This window comes from Esox lucius, chromosome 19, assembly GCF_011004845.1.
Source record: "Esox lucius isolate fEsoLuc1 chromosome 19, fEsoLuc1.pri, whole genome shotgun sequence".
Lineage (NCBI taxonomy): Eukaryota > Metazoa > Chordata > Actinopteri > Esociformes > Esocidae > Esox > Esox lucius.
The window spans coordinates 12,843,554-12,870,000 of NC_047587.1; the positions used below are offsets into that span (position 1 = coordinate 12,843,554).

General features: G+C 43.1%; 1 protein-coding gene across 1 annotated transcript in view; it reads left to right on the forward strand.

The window, feature by feature from the left end:
- The window catches only part of LOC105021813 (cyclin-dependent kinase 17), a 44,223-nt gene that overhangs the window by 2,021 nt on the left and 15,755 nt on the right, over positions 1–26,447 (forward strand). Inside the window, exons 2-5 of the mRNA XM_010889742.4 lie at positions 13,646–13,794; positions 14,953–15,126; positions 15,376–15,509; positions 25,078–25,203. Coding sequence (XP_010888044.1) covers positions 13,677–13,794; positions 14,953–15,126; positions 15,376–15,509; positions 25,078–25,203 — 552 coding nt within the window. The 5' untranslated portion in view covers positions 13,646–13,676. The remainder of the gene's footprint in view (positions 1–13,645; positions 13,795–14,952; positions 15,127–15,375; positions 15,510–25,077; positions 25,204–26,447) is intronic.

Sequence of the window (26,447 nt, forward strand, 5' to 3'; positions counted from 1 at the left end):
AATTTACTTACAGCAGAAAGTGTGTAATTGGTGTGTGCATTACTGATGTAGGAATTGGAGTGTGTGATGTTTGAAATGCCAACTGTTAGTGCACATTGTGCATGTGCGTGTGCATTGGACAGGGCTCATGTTTAAGCGGCCTGGCCAAGGACAGCTGTCTGAAGGTTACAGTGTCGCCTCTCCCTAGTCCCCACAGAGCAGCTGCCGTCTCACACACAAAAACCACACCACACACTCACCATTCCTGTCCCGTAACTCTGTTCTATACTTAGTCTTCAATGAACACAACTCTCTCTATGTCTGTCACATTAACAGGAGGGTCCTGCCACCAAGGCCTCCAGAGTTGCAGTTGTTTTAGACCACAAATGCTAGTGTGTGCAAATTTAGCTCTCTGGTCCGAGAGTGCCTTCCCAGGCTCTCAACTCAACTGTCCCAGGCACTTCAATCAACCGGACACACACACACACACACACAGAAATGGAAGATTCTGTCAGCCCATATCGGCCCACAGGCGGCATGGCGAACTGACCCGACCGGTTTCAGCGTTTTGATGTGAAACGTCCGGATCGCCATCCAGGCAGTCGGCGCTGTTTTAAATACACACAGAGCGTGTCCATATAATTCAAATTCATTGATGCGAATGCATTACAACTGGTTAGGACCATTGTATTATTGATGTAAATGCAGTGGTACTACCCATACTCTAGAATGTCATGTTACCCCTTTTCCACTGTGTCACCTCAATTATTAATTCGCTATATAAATAGTGCCCTACATAAGGAAGGGGTTGTAGGGTTATAGTGCCCTATATAGGGAAGGGGTTGTAGGGTTATAGTGCCCTATATAGGGAAGGGGTTGTAGGGTTATAGTGCCCTATATAGGGAAGGGGTTGTAGGGTTATAGTGCCCTATATAGGGAAGGGGTTGTAGGGTTATAGTGCCCTATATAGGGAAGGGGTTGTAGGGTTATAGTGCCCTATATAGGGAAGGGGTTGTAGGGTTATAGTGCCCTATATAGGGAAGGGGTTGTAGGGTTATAGTGCCCTATATAGGGAAGGGGTTGTAGGGTTATAGTGCCCTATATAGGAAAGGGGGTGTAGGGCTAGAGTGACCTATATAGGAAAGGGGGTGTTGGGCTAGAGTGACCTATATAGGAAAAGGGGTGTAGGGCTAGAGGGACCTATATAAAAAAGGGGGTGTAGGGCTAGAGGGACCTATATAAAAAAGGGGGTGTAGGGCTAGAGTGGCCTATATAGGAAAGGGGGTGTAGGGCTAGAGGGGCCTATATAGGAAAGGGGGTGTAGGGCTAGAGGGGCCTATATAGGAAAGGGGGTGTAGGGCTAGAGTGACCTATATAGGAAAGGGGGTGTAGGGCTAGAGGGGCCTATATAGGAAAGGGGGTGTAGGGCTAGAGTGACCTATATAGGAAAGGGGGTGTAGGGCTAGAGTGACCTATATAGGAAAGGGGGTGTAGGGCTAGAGTGACCTATATAAAAAAGGGGGTGTAGGGCTAGAGGGGCCTATATAGGAAAGGGGGTGTAGGGCTAGAGGGGCCTATATAGGAAAGGGGGTGTAGGGCTAGAGGGGCCTATATAGGAAAGGGGGTGTAGGGCTAGAGTGACCTATATAGGAAAGGGGGTGTAGGGCTAGAGTGACCTATATAGGAAAGGGGGTGTAGGGCTAGAGTGACCTATATAGGAAAGGGGGTGTAGGGCTAGAGTGACCTATATAGGAAAGGGGGTGTAGGGCTTAGGTGACCTACGTGGGGAAGGGGGTGCTATTTGGGGCTCCTAAGTGGTCATGGGATGCGTGTTGTTTGACTATTGAGCCAGTCATGGCTTACAGCTGTGAAGCCCACAGCATTAGTCTGCATAGCTGGTCATATTAGGATGCTTTGCCGTATTTACGTCTTATTTGGCTGCCGGGCTGAAGTAGTTACTGCATAAAAATGTCCACACAAAGTCCAAGTGTGTTTTGTTTGTCAGTGGAGCCTGGGGTCCCCTTCGTGTGGTGTGTCATTGGATCAGCGTGTAACCACAGATCGGATTCAGTCTGTGTAGGGCCCGCTGCCAAATGGAACGGATTGGGTGTTATTTTGCTGTATTTCATTTGTGCCATTTTATCCCTGATTTTCATGCTGGGTTAGAGGTTTAGAATTCCCCGCCTAGTGCCAACAGCAACCCACTGATATGTAGCTAATCTGGCTAACCCAAAAAGTTTACGTGATATTTGCTTTCTAATTGAATTCATTGTTAACGTCTAGCGTGATCCTTTCAATATGCTCTGGGCATTTCTATGGACCGTAGAAGGAGGGCCTGCAGTCCTGGCAACCAGCAACAACAGGCTACTGTTCACTAAGAAGGTGATGTCGTTATGGCAGTATGTTTACACTGTCCAGGGTTTTTCCTGGCTGAAAATTGGTCAAAGTTGGTACCCCAACCCCGCGCTCTAACTGTTGCCCCACTGTGATATATTTATATAATATCTAGATACTCCTATGTGATATACTTTATATAATATCTAGATACTCTTCTGTGATATACTTTATATGATATCTAGATACTCCTCTGTAATATACTTTATATTATATCTGGCCACTTGAAAAAGAAAACGATTATAGTGTATACAGTTGAGCAGCTAATGCACACTACAATGCCCACAATAGGAACCAAAAACAAGCAATAAATCTATTCTTTACATGTTTTATTTGTTTTACGCATGTAGAATTTTACCCTTGTGTTTTTGTTCTCCTCTGCATGTCTAGGACTTGTAGACATGTTATTGGATTTAAGTACTTCCAGCCTCCTGTTTCTGCTTGGCTAGTTTCCTAAGCCCCCAAACACACTGGCTTCACAGTGCTTGTAGCAGAGCAGGGCTGCAGGATTTGGATAAAATATTGAATCTTGATTTCTTTGACAAATATTGCAGTTAATGTTATGATTTACAATTTTCAAACACGGTTGTAAACAGCCTAGATAATCTCACTTAAAAGTAGAAATAAGCCTCCATAATGTGCAATTAAACTGAATAAAAATGTAGTTAAAGTTCAGTGTTTTCTATTTTACACATAACCAATTTGAGAGTGCAGCCCGTGTCGAACTATTTGTTTAACTGCTCATTTAATGCAATGGCGTTTGCAGCGTTTGTTCCACAATGCTAAAGACGTTTCTCAAGGGAACATAACATTATATTTAATTTTTATAATGTATTGCTTTTCTTTCTTCTGAGTGGCAGACATAATCTACCTTAAATTTTTATGTTTTGTTACTTAATTTTCCACTGTTCAGATTCTTAGCAAATGAGCTGACAAAATCTGACGTTATACCCAGGGTTGCCGGATTCACTGACAGTATAGGCCCAATCACCCACATAAAAACCGCACAATATCATTAAAAATAGCCATATTAAGCAGGAAACCTTCCCGTCTGGCAATGCTGGCTACACTCCCACGGTCACAGATTGGTCGATCATACAATGCATTATGGAATCATAAAAATATAGATGTTTATCACTTCAATTCCAAAAAAACAGTTTGTAGCAAATTTTTCATTATTTTATTCTGCTTGATCAAATTTTGATTAATTTTGCAGCCCTAATATCATTCCCTCGTTATGTCTGAGCAACCCGAAAACATTTTGCCACGGTGTATCAAAACTGTTTATTAGAAGATATAGGAATCATATAAAATTTATGAAATCGAAGCTTCATAATTAATCACAGTCAATATTATTGTCTATTTTAATTGTTATAATATGTTCTTGTTAATTTAACTTTAAATACATTAAAAACGCATCTGAGCTGTAGGCCTATATATTACCGCCTTGTTGTATGTTTTTTTTCCCCCTCTGTATGTGCCTTGACACCACATCATTTATCCCCCTCTTGACATCCTTCAGCTGTAGGCTACTTGGCTATGCTGTTTGCACTCATCCAGCATCTTCACATTCATGTATTTATATTGTTAGTGACTTAAATATGTTAATTGTATATGTTATTACGCTGTATATTGCATATGAAAGGTTGTTGGCACAGTAGCTTACTAATCTAATAGTCTTTTCACCAGTCATCTTTTTCTTGCGAACTCTACTGAAAGAAATCTGTGATTCTACTGGATGTCATCTGAAATGTTAACAAATTTTATGAGGATTGGATGTAGTTTAGGCATTAAGTTTTACTTAAATGTTTGGGTGTGAAAGAACTAGGTTCCACTTGTTTTCTTAACCTTACTGATCTCAGTCAAGGTCTTGTATGCAAGGTTGCCAGATCATTGACAGTATATCGTAAATCCGTTCAAACGCTATATCTTCTATACAACCATCTGTAAACCGAGTCCATAAAAAATAGCCCAAGTGAAGGGGAAACCTACCCATCTGGCAACAATGCCAATATGAAAAAAAGCGGTGCAAGATTTTGGGAAGGTGGCCGCCTTTGAGTTTTATATGCAGGAAAATCTCTGCTGTTGCTAGTCAGTCATTGCATGCAGGATCTCTTTACCCAAAATTCTGAAATGGTTCACCCTCCCGCTGGCTATATAAAGAACTTTACTTCAGGAAGCTGAGGCTGAGAGTGGGGCATACAACATCCTCTTAATCAGTTGGGGTTTGTCCCAATTGACACAGTTGCCTTTACAATGCACTACTTTTGACAAGGACTGCCCAAATGGTCCTCTATTCCCTACCTAACCCTAGTCAAAGTTAGTTCACTATGTAGGCAGAACACAGTGTCGTTTCGGACTGTGTCACAGCCAAAAGGTCTGCAGAAAAATATTTCGGTTTGTGGTCAGAAAGCATGACCGTGTTTTCACCCTGTCCCTCTCACTCTCTTCCACTTATATGTTTACTTAGCAATTTAAATGGAGGCAACAAAGCTGACTGTCCTTTAAAAAAACCCAAACCTTATCCTAAACCTAATTATAAACTCGACACCAATTGTAAGTTTTGCCCTTGACCAAAACGCTTAAGACAACTTTTTCTAAATGAATGATGATGATTGAAGAGACCACTCGTGAGTCACTATCTAGTTATGAACTGAGCATAGGCCAGGTTACAAACGGATAGGTTTGTGTGCTTCCCAAATGACTACCTATTCCCTGTGTAGTGCACTCCAGACAACCACGGGTACTAAAGAGAACGTGGTGTCGTCTAGGGCAGTGGTTCTCAATTCCAGGCCGTGGGACCCAAAGTACTGCTGGTTTTCATTCTATCCCTCTAAATATTGACTCATTTGGACTTGAAACACCAGGTGAATGCCTGTAGACTTAACACCTGTTCTGTCTCTTAAAAGTGTCCTTTAGGTAAGCCCCCTATAGTTTACCCCCATATCCTAGAGGTTGCACCGCGGCTTCTGGCTGACACCAGGCAATGTCGGCAGAAAGCATTGTTAATAAAGGCGATGTGCTCTGCTGGTTGGGCATCCCGATTTCAAACGGAACTAATCGTGATGTGTTTTACTAAAGCGCCGCCGCCACGAAACCAAACTGTCGCTGTAACTTCCAAAATATTTGGCATGGCGATTTGGGGAAGCGATTTCGCGGAATTGCGCATTGCAAATGGCTAGTAAATAAATGTTAATCTAAATGGTTGCACATTTTATGATCCGATATTGCAGTTGCAACAGGCTTCTGTTCAGACCAGTGGGTCAACGCTCCACCTGCTCAGGGATTCAAGTTGGTCACATCAGCCAGACTGTCTGGCAACACCAGGGGAAGGGACCCAGGCTATTGGACCACCTCTGGGAACAGACCGACAGTCAGTGTCCACTTTATTGCTAGATGGGCATATCACCCTAGCTGTCACTCAGCGGTCGATGCCGTGGCGCAGCAGTATTAATCAACTTTGAGTGTGTTTTCTGATGACTGGCCAGCACCCTGTCATCAGTTCAGCTGGATGGACACAGACAGACAGACAGACAGACAGTGTTTTATGGCAAATCCTACTGTGCCTACTGACATGACTATTAGGGGCCAACCTCACTGTGATCCACTGACATGACTATTAGGGGCCAACCTCACTGTGATCCACTGACATGACTATTAGGGGCCAACCTCACTGTGATCCACTGACATGACTATTAGGGGCCAACCTCACTGTGATCCACTGACATGACTATTAGGGGCCAACCTCACTGTGATCCACTGACATGACTATTAGGGGCCAACCTCACTGTGATCCACTGACATGACTATTAGGGGCCAACCTCACTGTGATCCACTGACATGACTATTAGGGGCCAACCTCACTGTGATCCACTGACATGACTATTAGGGGCCAACCTCACTGTGATCCACTGACATGACTATTAGGGGCCAACCTCACTGTAATCCACTGACATGACTATTAGGGGCCAACCTCACTGTGATCCACTGACATGACTATTAGGGGCCAACCTCACTGTGATCCACTGACATGACTATTAGGGGCCAACCTCACTGTGATCCACTGACATGACTATTAGGGGCCAACCTCACTGTGATCCACTGACATGACTATTAGGGGCCAACCTCACTGTGATCCACTGACATGACTATTAGGGGCCAACCTCACTGTGATCCACTGACATGACTATTAGGGGCCAACCTCACTGTGATCCACTGACATGACTATTAGGGGCCAACCTCACTGTGATCCACTGACATGACTATTAGGGGCCAACCTCACTGTGATCCACTGACATGACTATTAGGGGCCAACCTCACTGTGATCCACTGACATGACTATTAGGGGCCAACCTCACTGTGATCCACTGACCTGGCTAGTAGGGACCATGTCCATAGGGGGGAGACAGTGGGGGGCGCCACGGATGGAATGAGGGAACAACAAGTATATTGATTTAGTATTGTTTAGTATCTGATTTCTTGCTATCGGTAGCAGTAAACCCCTCGACCTATAGAAGATAAGGTTTAGTAAATAGAGATGGTATTTCCCCCTCTGAATTAGTATTGTCTCACATTACAAACCAAGGCTGTTTTTCAACACAAGTCAACCTTGAAGATCAGTGCTTCTCGATGCTCACCCCGGGGACCCCCTGACATTCCAGTGTCCTACTGTTGCCCTGAACAGAGTGGCTATAGCTGCATTCATTTGAACGAGACCTGTGGCCAGCTCTTCAGAGTTGCAAAGATGGAAAATCTTAATTGTCGCATGCCCCCTTTCCGAGGTTATGTCAAAGTAACGTAGGACACCTTTTCTGACCAATATTCGCTAGTGGCTCCAGGAATTTATGACTAGGGGAGCTATGACGTGGCAAGGTCTATGATAAGAGGTGCAGATTGCACTCAAATGAACGGTTGCTCAATGCATTGCGTCTCCTTCCCAGCTATTTGGACGGCCTTTGGCTCAATTGATGTGCGTCAAATATAGTGGAGTATATTATAACAAGAATCCCTCTTGTTACAATATAATATCAGAGGATGCTAAATTGGGCTAGGGCCTTTCCTCTCTTAATAGTTTTTTCAAACCCTTTGTGTTCCATGAGGTAAAGGTAAGCCCTACCACTCATGCCCTGTTGCCACGTTCAGCACCGCCCAACTCCGCCCCAGAGCTCCTGTTTCTCCAGGGCCCTTGTAGCTTTCTGGTGGCCCCGTATGTGAGACTCAGGGGCTCGGCGCTGGCAACTCCCGCTTGCTAAATGTCTTTGTAGCAGGAAGCCCCAGTCCCGCTCACAATGAGGGCTTTATATAAGTGTCCCGGCCGCCAGCGCCTTCTCTCATGTCCCCATTGTGTTCTGCAGCTGAGAGAGGGCTGCTCTTTACAGAGCCAAGGCTGACTAAGGCCAGAGTGAGCTCAGCCGTGGCAGTGAATCATGCCAGCACAACAGATATGCTAAGGCCTCTGACTCTCTCGGCTGTCTGTTCCCAGCTCACTTGCTCGCTCTTTTTTCTTTCTTTCTCCGTTGTGACACTCTGTCTCCTTCTCCTTCTTTCTCTGTCTGTCTTTCCAGCTCCTGTTGTGACACTTTAAAAAATGAGTGGCTTGGCGGGGGGCGAAGATGCCTATATGGCAACTTGGGCAAACGTTCTGTGGTTGGGTGCAGATTGCCCTCTGTCTCTTTTTCTCTCCTGTCTTTTTGTCCTCTTGATCTGTCACCTCTCTGTATTGATGTGCAATAACTGACATTCACCGATCCCAGCTCACTGCACACTCCACCTAATGTGGGGGACCAAAGTGTGGTACTAAGTGGAATGCAATGGTTGGCTTGACTGCGGGCGGTTCTGCCCACCTGTCAATCAACGACAAGCCAAATGCAGTTTAATCAGTGAAATATTTTGGTTGTACTGTACACGCTCTCTGTTGATCTCTTCTGAAGGCGGCCATGTTCATGGACGAGGGGAGCCGAATGGATTGTCCTCCACCCTCGCCCCACTTTGATGGCATTTGGCAGTGATGCATGCAGTTGACCTCCTGTGGGGGTCAGAGGTGGTCAACTGGGCATCTCGTGACTGCACTCCTCTTGTGGTAATGATGGGTCTATTTTTGGGGGTGGAAGTCGGACCGCTGAAGAAAGCAGAAGCTGCTCGAAGGGCATCGGTGCATTCGTTTAGTTTATTTAAACCAATGTTTTGACAGAGTAGCTTTCATCATCAGGATGTTGTCATACATTTCAGGTCCCATGGTTATATGAGATGGGACGCCCACGGGTGTTTGTCGTCATAATCACGATTTCCGTTATGCTATTGGTCAATTTGGCAGTTACACATTACTAGTGTCACAAATGTAACCTGCAATTAGGCTGCGTTATAAACACAAAGTTGTATACAATAGGAAACAGTGGCCAAAACAACCCCAGGAATTGTTCAGGATCAAATTGTACGTTGAGCCCAGATGGAGCGAGGGTCTTTGAAGGTCCAGGCCTCAGAAGCTTTCCATTCCAGTGCCAAGGATTTGGCTAATGGAGCGCCAGGCCGCCAACAGACCTCCTTGTGATTTTGCCTGCTACGTTCTGTGCGCTCTTTACCACCATTTATCAGCACAGATCCACGTTCTCTAAGGCTGCAGTAGGAACCGGACCGTGTGGGGGCTGGTGTGTGGTCCACATCATGTAAAGGCCAGTAGGCCTACAAATTGCATACCTGTTGTATAACTGTCTGTCTAATTGAGTGGCTTTTCATCGTTTTATACTCTCCTTGAGCATTTCGTCTTTATCCTAACGTCCTCCTCTTTTCTCATGTCCTCCTTCTCTACTTCTCCCCCTCTTCTCATGTCCTGTGTTTAAGTTGTAAGCATTTGGAGAGAAAAATTAAAGAACTATGGAAGGTTATCATCGTAAACCTCATGCTGAATAATGGCTCTCCCCTGACTTCCGGTTGCATTCATTTTGTTCATGGATCACAAATGGACAGAATCGAACACCTTTCTTCCCTCTTCTCATGTCCTTTCTTCTCTCTTCTCATCACTTTCTTCTCACGTCCTCATTCTTTTTTCACATCCTCGTTCTCTCTCTCTTCACGTCCTCGTTCTCTCTCTCTTCACGTCCTCCTTTCCCCATTGTTGTACTCTTCTGTCTTTTCCTGACCCCCTCCATTCCTCTCTGTCTATGCCAGATAAATGGATGTGGAACATTTAGCGTACAGCTGGACCTATCTGGGTTCATCCATCAACTCATGGTTAATCGTGTCTGTGCTTGCTGTATGTTCTCTAATGATAGGAAGCAGAGACAGAATATCATCCTAGTTTCCAGCATGGGGCCGTAAAACAAGACAATCCGGTGCAGGGTGACAAGTTGCCACGCCAACAAATCTGTTGAATGGGACCACTTCTCTGGTCGTGACCCGGTGCATCTGGTCCAGCTCAGTCCTCATGCCCATGGGACCAGGGATAGACTAGGATGACGTCCAGAGCCCAAGGGCTGGGTCGGATGAGGAACTGCTGTCAACAACTCAAATTAAGTCAAATTATAACTCATGTCAAATTCATCAGTTTACTCCGGCCAAATTCCATCCATGCATGCATCCGTTCATTTGTTCTCTGTGGATATGCTGAAGGCCGAGCTGTGTTCTCCACTGTGTGATTGCCAGAAGGTTCTGAACGGGTCCGTTGGCAGTAACGACTCCTAAATCCTATCCGACTTCCTCGTCCTTGCTCTCCTAAAAAGGCCCTGCGTTATGACAGCGGGAGCTGGCTGGAACATTCTGGAAGAGCTGTCATAGTGATGGCATGTGGAGATACAATGGAGAAGTAGGGCAGTCATCCTAACCGGAATATGGAAGGGGTAGGGTTGGGCCATCTTAAAATGGCACGGTTTATCCAAGACGATTGATGTCCGTCATGGGTGGTTCAGTGATCCACGGTTTGTGCACAGAACAGGTGACCGCTTTTAGTGATCAGTGTTTTTCTTTAGTCAAGATCTCCCCAAGGTGGTTTTCTGGATCAAGTGACCATTTCTGCAGTTGTGTGATGTAGCAACCAAGTCCTCTATTTTCTAATATTTTGTTTTATGAAATAAAATGGGTTCATCTACCCACTGGTGTGCTGTACCTCTAAGGTGTGACAACATGAAAACACAATGAATGTGATCAGGAATTTGTGCTTCCAAAAAAGTTATTTACGTCAAAGTGAAATATAATACAAAATAAAATAATTGATTGCCTGAGTTAAACTGTTTGGGTTTTATATGTTGGTACTCACTTCCACCGATGACATCAGCGTGAACCTGGTTATTCTGCATTAGTTGATGTGTCGCCTGAGTGGACAGCGGAACGAAAAGCCTTAAACACCACCGGTGCCCGGCATCAGGGCTGCCCACTAGTGGCCTTCTTAAACGTTTTCAACCCTTGTTAGCAACAAATGTTGTGTAGCTGTTTATATTCTATTCTACAGACATTTAGTATTTTGGGTGATAGGTTGTGCGTGTTCACAAAGTAATTCATGGCTTTTTCTCAAAACAATGCTGTACGCGTTCACAATGAATTTACCTCCAAACAATTATTCATAGCCTAAAAACATAGACAAGAGATGAATAAAGCCAGTGATAAACAAAAAATGTAATTGGCCTATTAAAAAAAGACATTACACAAGTTGAAGTTTACCAAGAAATAAAATTGCTATTAGAACAGGGATAATCCTTCCACGCCAGATTGAAATGCAACCAGGTCTGTTATGAAGGTTTTAGTCAAATGGAAGCTATGAACAGTAAGGCCAGCTGCTTTTCTCAACTTTTCAACCCTAAGAAAAGATTCTTAGTCGTATTTGTTTAACCCTTTTTAAGGAAAAACTACCCTTCAGTTGATCAAGTGCACTGCTCTAGATCTGGTTCTCTGCCCAAATTTCGACCCGGACCTTCTAGTTTGCAGGAGTAATTTCTCTCCCGCTTCAGCCGGTGTTAACCCGGCCCAGTTCATTTCTTCTACATTCGAGCAGCCCATTCTGACAAGGCCAAAGTGTTAGCCTACAATAGCAATGGGTGGGTTTGTTCATAGCTACAGCGCTCCAGCCACAGTATATATGTCCCCATTACAGCATAGACAATATAATATATTTCAGCAATACAGTTTCAGAGCCAGTTTTACATTGATTCCATTTATGTTTTACTTGTCAGTATTGTATTATTATTTTAATGGAATGCTGTTCCGTTGGTGGGAATATCAGACATTACATGGCTCAGGATTCTGGAAATTCCTGGGTTGGCATCATCAAAAGTAAAAGAAGTTTAGCAAAGCTTTCCTGCGTCCTTTTTCCCCGATATTAAATCATAAATATTTACAGTGTTCTGAAGATGCGGGTTGGGGGGCTTCGGTTCTTGAAATATATTCTAAATCTTCATCAACAGAGAGATCAATGTCAAGGGCAGTGTTCCCAAGACCGAGCCCAGAGGAACATCAAAACGTACCTTTTGTTTGTCAGAGGACGGGCCATCCACACTTTCTGATAATTAGGATCGTATCAACATAGAGAAACCCAAACTGGTCTGAGTGAAGCACTATGTTTCAGAAGCAGCAGGACAGATGCAGAACCTTAGTCTGGGGCCATACAAAGGTCATTTAACACCTTCACAAGTGCAGGCTCGGTGCTTTGATGGGGTCTGAAACCGGACTGGAACATTTTGCAAAAGCATTTCACTTTTCCTATCTTCCCTTTCTTTCACTCTTCCTCCAGGGCCTAACTCCTGTGAATTGACGTCTCTATCACTGACTCATCCCCAGATCAGACAGACAGACACGTCTGGATCTGTAGTAGTAATGTCATCTTCCTAATTTAGGTCAATTAGCGGACAACCGTTAAGGAGAGATCTGAATCAGCTCCTCCTCCTAGCAAAACGATCTCCGTCACTTCACTCACTGCTCTCACTTCGGTAGCTAACATGTTTGATGACACGTTTCCAGTGTAACCTTTTTATATGAACAGGTCCTACAAGGTATGGACTGTTCACCAAAAGCCTTACTTCTTGGAATGTCCCTTTGTTTTCCCCTTTTCTCTTTCTGACTCAGTCTTGCTCTCACACAAGTATACTTTAACTCTGTGACCTGACCTGATCCAACCCCCTGCTGAATGTTGATGGAATGTAGCCCAGATAGTGATGCTCTCTCCTCTGTCATGAATCCCCTGCTTTGCCACCTAACACAGGTCACATACTGTGCAACAACTTCATCCATCTCTTCCAATACAGTGTGGTGCATTTCATTTGCCTCTGTAACTAACATCTAAAAAAAACAATTTAGTTGGGCAAATGAGGCAACTGTCAAAAAAAAACACACATTCCTCTGACGTGTGTGTGTGTGTGTGTGTGTGTGTGTGTGTGTGGTAGGTAACCTATACAATTTTATAACAACATAATATAATATCAGACCTAAATGGTGTGTTCATATCTAGGTCGTAATATACATTAGATCTCCAGAAGCTATGTATTCATTATTATATGCAGTACTGTGTCAATGAAGACATGATTTGTTTGTTATAATCACTGCCTGGACTGAACACACGAACTCATTTACAATTTTATATTTTCTTAGAAAACACTTACTATTCAAATAAATGGCTTTAGTTTGACGTTCAGGTGCCTAAGACTTTCGCACAATACTGTGTCTACTAATACAGCATTGGAATGAATGACGCTGTCTTACGCCCCCTATTTTAGGTGTGTTGCCTGAAACGTTGATAGCATGTTTGGTGTGAACAGGACATAGTAATATGCAAGTGTTGATGGGTTCTTGTGTTCAGGCCAGGCACCGATTATTACAAACCTGGTGTCATGTCTTCATTGACTATAGATTGGCGGATTAGCGTGTACAGCTTGGGGTGCTTTAGGTCTGTTTGTTTTAGTAGTTTTGAACCGTATTTTTACTACGGGTGTGGTTTTGGCGTGTATTGCTCTAGGTGGTTGAGGTGTGTTGGATAACTGTGTGGATGTGGGCATGTTGGGGCCTGCTCCCCCCCCCCCTTCTCTCACTCACTGTCTCTCACTCTCTCTCACTCACAGTGGGGAGTGATTGTAAGACGATTTAAAAACAATGTTAAGTCAAGGGTATAAGAAGAAAAGAGAGGTAGAGGGATGTGTCCTCTCCTCTGCCTTTTGGGGTGTTGGTTTTCTCGGGTCTTATTTCTGTCATATTTTTCTTTGATGAATGTGTATCTTCTCCCCTTGGCCTCTCCTCTGTAGTTCTCCTCTCTATTATGTGTGCTTGGCAACTGACTGTGCCCTCTGCCCTTCCTCAGGCCTCCCGTGCCCGAGAGCTCCCTGGAAAAGATGAAGAGGTTCAGGAAGAGGCTGTCTCAGAGTCTGAGAGGGAGTCAGACCATCGATGAGTCTCTGTCGGACTTGGCTGAGCAGATGACTGTAGAGGAGAATGGCCTCAAGGAAAGCGGTGAGTGTGTGTGTGTGTGTGTGTTAGTGGCTGCCCCTCAGCCCTTGATTGAGGTGTGACATCGTCACATTCCTGTGAACTTGGCCAAGCAAAGGAGAACGATGATCGTGTTGAGGCCTTTTTTTAGGGTTATGTTTAGGCATTAAAGGTTTGTTTTAGGAGTTAGGGTTAGCTTTAGATTTGGGGATATTGGAGGTTGATGAAATAAACTAACTGTTGTGTATTTGTATTTTAATGTACACTGCTATGTTCTATCTGTACTTCCTGAATTTATTTTCTATCTTTACTTCCTCAAAACACAAACATCTTAGTTAGTTCCTCTTTATGTTAGAGTGCAGTGAAGGTTGTAGCCCATGAGGCGTCAAAACAAAGATAAGATTACATAATATCCTTTTGGCTATCCCTTCGCTGATGGTCACTCTTCCAGGCATAGTCTAGAGCCTGTTGTCATTCCTGGCTGTCATGGTGTTGCTATAACACTGTTTGGAGCATTGCAGAGTTTCCATTTTCACTGTGATTTTGAGGACTTTGTGAAAGCATTTGGGCATCATTTCTTTCCTCCACCACCTCCTCACTTTTTTTAATCAACTAATTTCTAAGTGGCTCAAAAACACCAGATGTATGCAATACATCTAAATGTTATCAGACAAAACACTTAACCAGATAAGTACAAGTGTTCAGAGGCTCTTTGCTTAGGATGCCATGGGTGCCATGGCAACTATGGACTTCTTAAGTAGGTGGTGGAGAGGAAGACCGATTGTTGACCAGAAAGATGAGGTCACATGACCCCACCATGTTGTAAAGGGGTTGAATTCTAATAACCTGACCGTGATGTCATTTTTTCCCAAGTAAGAGTGGTGTGCACGCGGTCGGTCTAGTAACTGCTTGGGAGTTGGTTTGTAGTCATCTGTTGTGTTGGCAGGCTCTCTGAGGTAATGTTCTTCTGTCTTGACTGTTGACTACTCCTCAGGCCTTGTGGCTGAGTCCTTCCCAGGTAACAGCCTACAGTCAAAAAGAGAAAGTGAAACAGGCATGGGCTTTCATAACACTAGGATGGTTACTCGCTGGCTAGTCAGTGATCTAACGAGCTATGACTCGCCAGGTAAATAACTCCCCCAGTCAACCGGTTGTCACCGCCTCTCTCCAACCCCTCCGCAGAGCCCATGGTGAGGAACGGCCACGGTTGCCCTCCGTCGGCTCACTCTGTCCACTCCTTCCTGCACCAGTACACTGGCTTTAAGAAGCCGCCGCTACGAAGGCCCCAGAGCGTGATAGGAGCAGGGGGGGGACTAGGGTCCCTCATGGCCCTGCCACGCAACGGGAGCCGCCTTGGTGAGTGACACACACACACACACACACTGGCTTTCCACAAACTCTTGACGTCACCTGTTATACAGCGAAGCCACTGTCACTATGTCAACCATCTCCCAGGACTCTCACCGCATTCCCATTGTCTCTTGTCCCTTTCCACTCTCTCGCTTTCTTTCTCTGCCTTTCTATATGTCCATCTTCTTCCTGTCTTTTTTTGCTGTTTTCTTTCAACGTCGTTTTTGTTTGGTTCTGTCTTTGTCTTTCTCTCAGACATTGTCCATGAGAACATGAAGATGGGTTCTGATGGGGAGAGTGACCAGGCGTCAGGAACGTCCTCAGACGAGGTACAGTCTCCCACGGGGGTGTGTCTGAGGAACAGAGGTAACCGACGAATCTCTGCAGAGGTGAGTCTGAACCCTCCCTCCCCCATCCCTCTGTCTCTCATCCCTCAGCCTCGCCCCACCCACTCAGTCCTGGAGGAAGTGGTGATGTAGAGAATTCAACCACCGGAGGAAAATATACTAAATACATTACCATATTCCATTGAACTTCCTATATGTGTTCTGAACCCAAACAGTCTTACCAGATGTCCTGAGCTGTCCACGTAACCTTAAAGAGTACATGATCTTATTACAAAATAATCTAATCATGGGAATCAAAGACACACAGCAGGCATGGTCCTGTTCAAACCTGAAGTGTGTGGTACACAGTCCAGCCTAAATGTCCCATGGTTTATCAGACCATCCAGATGTTTTCCTCTAAGCCTCACAGGGGGTGAGATGGTTATCCTTACTACTGCATCCTTCAAAAGTCCCTGTGTTGTCATGTGCATTTGATTAGAAAATGGACTGGGCATTTTCCATCAATGTTCAACAATATCAATGAGTCCGGCCCTTAAGAAAAACCAAGAGCAAAATCAATAGTTGTTTTTTCTTCTTTGTAACCTAATATGGGAAGTCAGAGGCCCCTTGTGGTTCCTGTGATGATGATCTAACTGGCTTTGATGCCGTAGCGTGCTGACAGAGAACGCCTCTGTTATCTGTGGATGTGCTAGATGGCTGGCCATGTTTTAATCTCTCTGCGCTCAGGGGTACCCAGCTTTATGATCCTTACTGTAGATGGTCACTGCGTGTGATCCTTACTGTAGATGGTCAGCTGGTAGCTGTACATTTTTTTTTGCTAATGCAAGCTAACGTTACCTGCTTGTGTAGCTGGTAATAGCATTAACTTTATCTAGGACTTTTGCGACTTCAGTGCCTGTTACTAGTTAGCAAGCTACCGGGAAAAAACAATGAAATGTACTGAAGTAGCTTTGAGATTAGCACAAACTACTAACAGGAGGTTTAAAAAGTTTATTTGCAAAAGTCCCAGATTGCATCTTTCAAGGGATGTAACATTTAGCAAAAACTATATTAATTTCATACCTTTTATTATTGGAGAATTATTGGAGAATCAAAAACAGAACAAAATATCACAAGCTCGCAGATGGATGTGCTTACCAAATCACACACACACACACACACACACACACACACACACACACACACACACACACACACACACACACACACACACACACACAGAGATAGATAGATCTATCTCAGTATGAATACATCTATCTCAGTATGAATATGTATGCACTCACTACTGTAAGTTGCTCTGGATGGGAGCATCTGATAAATGACCAAAATGTAAGGCTGAATATCAACTGTTTCCTAGTGGGGATGTCCCAACATTTTACATTTTTTACTTACCTTCTGCATAATTTTACTGACTTTTAGTCCCCAGAAGGTAAGTTAAAGCATGACCGAACAGGAACACACACACACACACCCGTATGTTCCCTTTGCCACCTGCTGAGCCTTCATCATAGAGGTTCAAGGGGGAGCATCTGATTGGACAACAGAGGTCTGATCAAACTGTGTTTATTGGTTGTTTTCACCACAGGGCCTCTGGGGATTTGCCAAGGGCTCCTGTCACTATGTTTAAGTGTGCTTCATATATGATACCCTATTCCCTTTACCCGTGGGCCCTGGTGGTCAAAGGTAGTGCACTACAGAGAGGGATTGGAGTGTCATTTATGATGCAAGCCAAGTGTTCTGGACAGATTAAAAAAACGTTAAGCAGCTTAGTTTGTGGTGGGTAGGGGGGTGGAGTTGAGACAGAAAGCAACACAAGCAACACAACCTCATCTGTCTCTGTCTCTCTCTCTCTGAGGGTCTCTCTCTGTGTCTGTCTCTCTGAGGGTCTCTCTCTCTCTCTCTGTGTGTGTGTGTGTCTCTCTCTCTGTGTGTGTGTGTCTCTCTCAATTCAATTCAACTTTATTAGCATGACAGTTATTACAACCATATTGCCAAAGTTAGAAGTACAATAAGGAGTGTACACGGTTGCAGCCCCATTCAAGGTGACATCAAGAAGCATTGTCAGAAATATTCAGCAATAACAAAATGCTCAGAGTGAACAACAGGTACAAATAAACAGATAAGTCATATAAACACTAAGAGCAGTAATGACCGTCATCATCCGAAAGACCTAGCAACAACTAAAACATTGAGGTGAACAGTAACAATAAAGTGAGAATACATAAATAATGAATAAAATGTAACAGTTCATGGCAGGTCACAGGTTATCCCTTATTTTGTGGCACTCTCTGAGGAAGCGTCCAGCTAGGGGGGCTGTGTGTCCCTCCCCCAAGAGCACCTGCATCTTTTCCTCATTGGACAGCATGGTGATTGATGGCACTAGTGTTTCAAATTTATTAAAGAAATGCTGTCTGGTTTTTGTGTAATGTTGGCAGTGTAGTAGAAAGTGCATCTCTGTCTCTACCTCACCTGTCGTACAGTGACCACATGTTCTGGATTCTTTTGGTAACCAGGTTTTTTTGTGCCTACCTTTTTCGATGGCTAGGCTGTGGTCGCTGAGCCTGTACTTGGTCAGGATCTGTCTCTCCTTTATATCTTTGACAGTAAAAAGATATTCAGCCAATTCATAGTCTCTGTTTAGGGCCCGATAGCAGCTTAGTCTGTTTTGTGTTTTGGTTTGATTGTTCCAATGTTCCAGATAGGCCTTTTTGGTTTGTTTAACAATTTGGTTCACTCTGATTTGTGATTGTGAAGCAGTGCTGATCTGAGATGGAACGATGTTAGGTGTTAGTTGGTTAGTAAGTCTCATGACCAGCTGACTGAAAGGACTCTTTTTGGGGTTCAGTTCTTGGGTTTGCAGTGCTTCAAATTGCAGTGTATCTTGGGGACTTGATTTAAGATGCATCCAAAATGTTAGTGTTCTTTTCTTGATGTTTATTATTAAAGGATAGCGGCCTAATTCTGCCCTGCATGCATTGGTGGGTGTTCTTCTTTGTATATTCAAAATAGTTCTGCAGAATTCAGCATGTAGGACCTCTATTGGATGCTTGTACCATCTAGTGTAGTCATGCTGACTGAGTGGACCCCACACGTCACTTCCATATAGCGCTATTGGTGCGATTATGCTATCAAATATTTTAGTCCAGATTCTAATTGGTATGTCTATTTTGTGGAATTTCCTTCTTATTGCAAAAAAGGCTCTACAGGCCTTCTCCTTTAGCGCGTTCACTGCCAGACCAAATCTTCCAGAGGCACTGATTTTGACCCCCAGGTAATCGTAGGATAGGGTGTGGTCCAGTGTGGTGTTTCCTAGAGTAAAAATATGTCTGCTTCCTTGAGATCTGGGCTTTTTCTGGAAGATCAATATTTTAGATTTTTTAAAGATTACTGTCAGGGCCCAGTTCTGACAGTATTGCTCCAGCAGATCCAGATGTTGCTGTAGACCCTGCTCTGTGGGTGACAGCAACACTAGATCGTCTGCATAGAGCATGAATTTTACTTCTTTGTTGTTTAGATTGATTTGATTGTCGTAAATCTCTCTCTCACTCTCACTTTATTAGCATGACAGTTATTACAACCATATTGCCAAAGTTAGAAGTACAATAAGAAGGAGTCTACAGGGCATCAGACCCATTTAAGGTGACATCAAGAACAACAATAACAAGCATTGTCAGAAATATTCAGCAATAACAGAATGCTCAGAGTGAACAACAGGTACAGATAAGAGTCATATAAACACTAAGAGCAGTCATATAAACTCTGTGTCTCTATCTCGCTCTGTGTCTCGCTCTCAATTCAATTAATGTGTATATATGCCACAGTACAATCACAATGTTTGAACAAAATATTAACAATAATATATATGTCCCTCAATTTGTGGCAGGCAGAAACATACTGTGCTGCCAATACACAGTTTTCCATGCTCTCATCCAAAAGGATAGGCAGCCTTTCCTCATCAGAAAGATCCATAAAACCTTTAATGAGTCCTTCAAAAATTGGGAAATTATTGTTTCGGAGAGTTTGATATTTTTTACATTGTGTTAGGAAGTGCAGCTCTGTCTCAGGATCTGCTGTGGTGCAGTGATAGTGCAACCTTTCCTCTACAGGGAGACAGGTTTTTCTGTGCCTTCCGTTCTCAATGGCAAGACTGTGGTCACTGAGCCTGTACTTTGTCAAGATTTTTCGGAGGTTAAAATCGTTTGCCGTGGTGTACTGTCGGTTTAGGGCCAAATAGCACTGCTTTTTGCTTTGTGCTTGTTGGTTTTTCCCAATGGGTAATGCAGTTTTGTTTTAAGTTTTGTAATTTGGTTAGTTCTGATTGCTTGTATGTTCTGATCCTGAGGCCTCCGTGTGTTAGTAGAACAGATTTGTGAACTAAGCCCCAGGACCAGTTGAATAAAGGGAAGAAAAAAATATAATAATCTCAGCTCTTGGTAGTTCAGGGCTTGGTAATGGTATGAGAGGGGGTCTGTATTTTAGTTGTTTCCAAAACTGAATAATTTTTTTAGTTTTTAATATTGATATTGGCCTAATTCTACCCTGCATGCATTTTTTGTAGTTTTCCTCTAGACGTGTAGGAGAATCTTACATAATTCTGTTTCAATGGGGTGTTTGTCCCAATTAGTAATATCTAGTTTCGTAAGTGGACCCCACACTTCACTGCCGTAGAGGGCAATTTGTTCGATTATGCCAAATTGTACAGCCTTTGTTTACAGCCTGGGCCCTGGTCTGGCTTTACTGCTCTAGCAGGTTCAGGCTCTGCTGTAGACCATGTTCTGTGGGTGACAGCAGGCACAGGTCATCTGCGAAGAGCAGGCATTTAACATCTGAACTGTGGAGACTAACACCAGGGGCTGAGGATTTGTTCTGAAATGTTGGCTAATTCATTGATGTAAATGTTGAATAGCACAGGGCTGAGATTGCAACCCTGACGAAGGCCTCGTCCCTGGTTAAATGATTCAGTTCGTTTTTTTTGCCTGTGTTGATGCTACACATGTTGCCAGTATACATGGATTTTATTAGGTTGAATGTTTTACCCCCTACACCGCTTTCAAGGATTTTGTAAAACAGTCTTATACAAACAAAATCAAATGCTTCTTGGAAGTCAATAAAGCAAGTGTAAATTTGTCTTATTTTAGGTGATGTATTTCTCTACATGTGGGTGTGGGTATTGTTCTATGGTTTGGTATAAATCCAATTTGGCTTGTTCTCAGGACATTGTGTTTATGAAGGAAGTCAAGAACTCTAACGTTTATAATACTGCAGAAAACCTTCCCCAGGTGACTGTTCACGCAAATGCCTCTGTAATTGTTAAGGTCAAATTTGACTCAATTTTTAAAGATTGGAGTTATGAGGCCATTTGTCTCTCTGTGGCTGTCTCTCTCTGTGGGTCTCTCTTTTCCTCCACCCCCTCTGCTAACTACCTAGTGTTCACTACTCCTCCTGTAGGTGATCTATAATAGATCAGGTAGTTCCAATCTGCAGCCACCCACACTACACAGCCCTGCAATGTGATCTGTCCCATTGGCTTCCCCCAGGCAGGACAGTTTCAGTGCAGGGAACCACAGCTTCAGCATCAAATAGAGGACCTATAAGCACTAGAAGCCTTTCTCCCTCCTCCTTCTTTTAGAGCCTAACCCAGGCCTGGTACACAAAGCTGTGCTGCGTGAAGCCGAGACCTGACCACACAGCTCCCAGCACCAGAAGCCAGGAGAACAGAAATTGTTGCTGTCTGTTATGAACTAGCATTATTTTCTTTTTCTTTGCTCATCATGACAGTACAATAACTATTAAAACCTTATGCTGTATGTTTTTTAAATGCTGCATCTGGCACAGTAAAGTTTATAGAGACATTATATGAATCATTCTAGTTCTATGGCACTAAGCATAGAGACATTATATGAATCATTCTAGTTCTATGGCACTAAGCATAGAGACATTATATGAATCATTCTAGTTCTATGGCACTAAGCATAGAGACATTATATGAATCGTTCTAGTTCTATGGCACTAAGCATAGAGACATTATGAATCGTTCTAGTTCTATGGCACCAAGCATAGAGACATTATGAATCGTTCTAGTTCTATGGCACCAAGCATAGAGACATTATGAATCGTTCTAGTTCTATGGCACTAAGCATAGAGACATTATGAATCGTTCTAGTTCTATGGCACTAAGCATAGAGACATTATGAATCGTTCTAGTTCTATGGCACCAAGCATAGAGACATTATGAATCGTTCTAGTTCTATGGCACTAAGCATAGAGACATTATGACTCATTCTAATTCTATGGCACTAAGCATAGAGACATTATGAATCATTCTAATTCTATGGAACTAAGCATAGAGACATTATGAATCATTCTAATTCTATGGAACTAAGCATAGAGACATTATGAATCGTTCTAATTCTATGGAACTAAGCATAGAGACATTATGAATTGTTCTAGTTCTATGGAACTAAGCATAGAGACATTATGAATCGTTCTAGTTCTATGGAACTAAGCATAGAGACATTATGAATCGTTCTAGTTCTATGGAACTAAGCATAGAGACATTATGAATCGTTCTAGTTCTATGGAACTAAGCATAGAGACATTATGAATCGTTCTATTGCTATGGAACTAAGCATAGAGACATTATGAATCGTTCTAGTTCTATGGAACTAAGCATAGAGACATTATGAATCGTTCTCGTTCTATGGAACTAAGCATAGAGACATAATGAATCGTTCTAGTTCCATGGCACTAAGCATAGAGACATTATGAATCATTCTAATTTTATGGCACTAAGAGTAGAGACAAAGGGCAGGAGATGGCTATTCCCAGTCCTTCCTGACTGTCTGTCCTCTGTCTGTTAGTCAGCCAACCAGGTACAGTATTATAGTACCATTATCCAGTCAGTCAGTTTAGGTACAGTTTTATAGTACCATTGTCAAGTAAGTCAGTCAGTTTAGGTACAGTATTATAGTAGAAATTACTTAGTCTGTTGTCGCAGGGAGAAAACAGGGCTGATTGGATATTACATCACTGCATGGGATTATAAAGTGTAAAACCTGCCAGATGGGTCCTGTTGTGTGGGATTACGAGCAACTGATCAGACAACTAGAGATGGGAGAGGGGTTCACAGGCCAGCTAATGAAAGATAGACCCCCAAAATCCTCTCTCAAATCCCCCCCATGTCAACAATCCTGTCACACAGTAGACCAGTATAGACCTATATGAATCTGTCATTTAAAAGAAAGAAAATATATATTTTATTTAGGATTTTAAGAAAACGTACCCAACCCGGCTTAACCAAACATATGTTCCACTATTTGTGGGAGCCCACACCCCAGGCATGGAATTTTATCATTGTAGGGGCAAGGCCATTTGGCCTTCGGTTTCGGTATCACAAAAAATGTTAGGGCACGAAGGCCATTCAGTGAAATAAGAGGATTAAGAGATTACAAATAAACAACTTGAGTTGCTTATAAGAAGAAAACATGCATGGCATAAAACATATACATTATTCACTTTTTAATATCATATTGTGAATAATAACTTTTTAGTTTTTTTCCACATAAAAAGTTTAACTATCATGTTTTAATCCTGCAAATTGCATCTACTCCTCCCTCAAAGTTTTTATAGATTCTGGAATCGTTAATTTCAGAGGTATTAGTTGGGAGCGTTCACATGACGACAACAAACAGTTAAGTATTGACAGTTAAGTAACGTTAAAGCTAGCTAGCCAGAAGGTTCCTTACCTAGCAAGGTGACTGTTCAAAGGCTGGCGTGAGTTCAAATGCTGCAGAGTACCGAAGTCACGTGCAAAAAAACTCACGCTGGGGGGTCGGTAAGGAATATTTGAAACTCACGCGTGAAAAGGTTAAGCATCCTGCGCTACGACATAGATAAACAAATATAGTGACTTATTTGTGTGCGGAGCAAGTCATTTTTGTTTTTTTAATCTTTCACCACAAACACTTCCATGTCGAGTGATGTCAAATCTAACGTTGCTCTTTGGAGATTTCAAAAAGCGTTCAGATGTATTCTTCCACTCGGAGGTCAGAACTTTCCCACCTCCCAGTTGCTCATGAACGGATCTTCCAGAACAGAGAGGTTTGATTCAGGTAAGGACTAAAGTCAGCTATCAATCGATAACTAGCTAGCATGCTTACCTGATTGTAGTCCGTTCTTGTGGTTGTTCTCAGTTGCGAAATACAAACAAACTTACGAACAAACTGCTAGCCGTGAGGTTTTGACAGTAGCAGGGGCACTAAGGCCATGGTGGCGGTAGGACGTACAATGATTTTCGGGGCATCACGTCGTGAAATTCCTACGCTGCCACACCCCCAAGCAAAAACCTACTATTACACCACTAACTGATAAATGAGGTCATGGTCTTGTTGACCGGAGAACGTGTCAAGTTTTCTAAACGAGTCAGCGCCAGTGAGCACTGGGTACTGAAACAAACCTGGAGAAGTTGAAATGTTGCCCAGTGTTACCTCAGTTACTCAGAAGGGATGGAAATGGATTTTAAGCAAGTTTATTTATATATAGCACCATTCTTGCATAGAAGCAATTCAGCGTGCTTTACAAAGAAAACATTTATAAAAATACAAAAGCATAAAAGCAAATACTCAAATGAAAACATCAAAACAACATCATAATAATAAAACAGAATAGGGAAATAGAATAAAAACAGGATAAAAACATAGGAAGTTATAAAAGTTGTAAGGCTAAACAGTGCGGTTAAGTTTAAGTGCTCAGTCATGTGAAGAGTGTTTTTAACCTGGATTAAAAAATGGATACGTTTCGGGTACTTTTAAGGTCTTCTGGTAGTTTATTCCAGTTGTGTGCAGCATAACTGCTAAACACAGCTTCTCCATGTTTAGTTTGGACTCTGGGCTCTACTAGCTGACCTTTGTTCATGGATCTAAGAGCCCTGTTTATATTTATATTCTTCAAACATATCAGAAATGTATTTGGGGCCTAAACCATTCAGTGATTTATAAACTAAAAGCACCACTTTAAAATCCATTCTGTAACTGACTGGAAGCCTGTGCAAAGATTTAAGAACCGGAGTGATGTGCTCTGTTCTCTTGGTCCTGGTTAACATTCTAAACTGCCAAAAGGATTATCATTCAGTAATCTAACAAATGGAGATAATGCATTATGGGAAGTTAATGTGTGTGTGTGTGTGTGTGTGTGTGTGTGTTCAGGCCTTTTTTATATAACTCCTCAGACTCATATTGTGGGTGTCCTGGTCTGGGGGAAAACCTCCTGATCCCATGTCTTTAACAACCCTCAGGGCCAAGCATTATCTTTCTCACACAAACACACACCACACTCTGTTTGTTAATGGAGTCTTCAGTAGTCTGTTCATGGGTCTAGTACCACACTGATGTGGATCCATGGGCCTTTGTCTCCATTTGTTTAGGGTCTCCGCTATTGGTTCAGAACTTACTTTGTTTAATCAGGCTGTAACACTGAGTGTTCAAGATTTACACTAGCATGTTTACTCACAGTTCATCCCTGTCTGTCTGTTTCCCCGCCTGTCTGTCCGCCTGCCTGTCCGTTTCCCCGTCCGTTTCCCCGCCTGTCTGCTTCCCCCTTTGCGTGTTTGCAGGACCTGAATAAGCGTCTGTCCCTTCCGGCTGACATCCGTATCCCTGATGGCTACCTGGAGAAACTACAGCTGACCAGCCCCTCTTTTGACCAGCCCCTCAGTCGACGCTCCAGAAGGGCATCCCTGGTGAGACACGCACACTGGCCAGAGGGAGGAGACACAATCATAGCCGCCCCTCCTTCCACTAACCCCTGAGCTGCTGCTTGGAGAGGGGAGAGCGTTTTCGAATGGTCTGTCCTGTTCGCTTAGCCTGTTGTCTGTTGTGATCTGGCATCAGAGTATCCTGCTTCAACACCACTGAACAGGTTAAGGGTTAGCGGATAGGGTTAGTTCCTCTATTTGAAAGTCACTGAATAACTCTTTGTTTGAATGTCTTGTGTGTGAATGTTTCGTGTGTCGTGGAAATTTCACAAAATCTGTAGGAACCCGGTATAAATGCAGGTCTTTTCTTATGAAGCCAGTTGCTTGGGAGTAGACAGCCTTGGGATACGGTTCATCTCATCTTTTCAGCTGCATACTAAATTGTATGTCATTTTAATACAGTTGTTCTGAGCGAGCTAAGCCTTTTATCTTTTTATACTGAACACAACAGGTTATGATATATGAGACGGGAGGGCCTTTTGCCAAGAATATATAGCAATTATGTTAAACACATTTGCGGGATACAATCCCATTCTTATACAAAGGAGAAATGGTTACCTCATGTAGTGCCCTGGTCTTATTCTAAGGGCTGAGCAAGACCCGAGGTGTCATGTCACCGTAATGTCTCTGAAATGACTCCAAAACATGAGTGGCAGGTTAACTGAGACCGTTACACACCATTTCACTTGAAAAAGCCTAGCTTCATGTTTCCAGTCTAGTTTTCTTGTCGGCACAAGCGTTGCTGAGATGAGACTGATGCACCAATATGAATTCAATATAAAATCGTGTCCCAACTTCTTTGGAAACAGGGCTGTACATAGGAAGAAAAAAGAATTATTCACCCTGCACCGATTTAAATATTCGTTAATGTTTATGAAGCTTCCAATAAAACCTGAAAAATGTAACTTAATGCAGTCATTGCCATAACACAATTACCTGTTGCTGTAGAGACTGTAGAAGACAAAATATTTCCATGCTCACCTGAATATTGTCATTATTCGATCCAATGAATGCTTCTTGTTGACACCTACATGTTGCTGAATGTTGTGTTCAATGTGTACTTCTCGTGAAGCAAAGCAGCTCAATGTTCCCAAAGGACATCAGCTTGACCGGTTTGATGGACTCTACCTTTTAAATGTCTGGTTTGAGTAACAGTAGTTATTAACAGGTAGTTAGACCAGGTGTTCCCAAACTGGTTGCCTTGACAACAGGCCGGGGGTGCCGTGGCA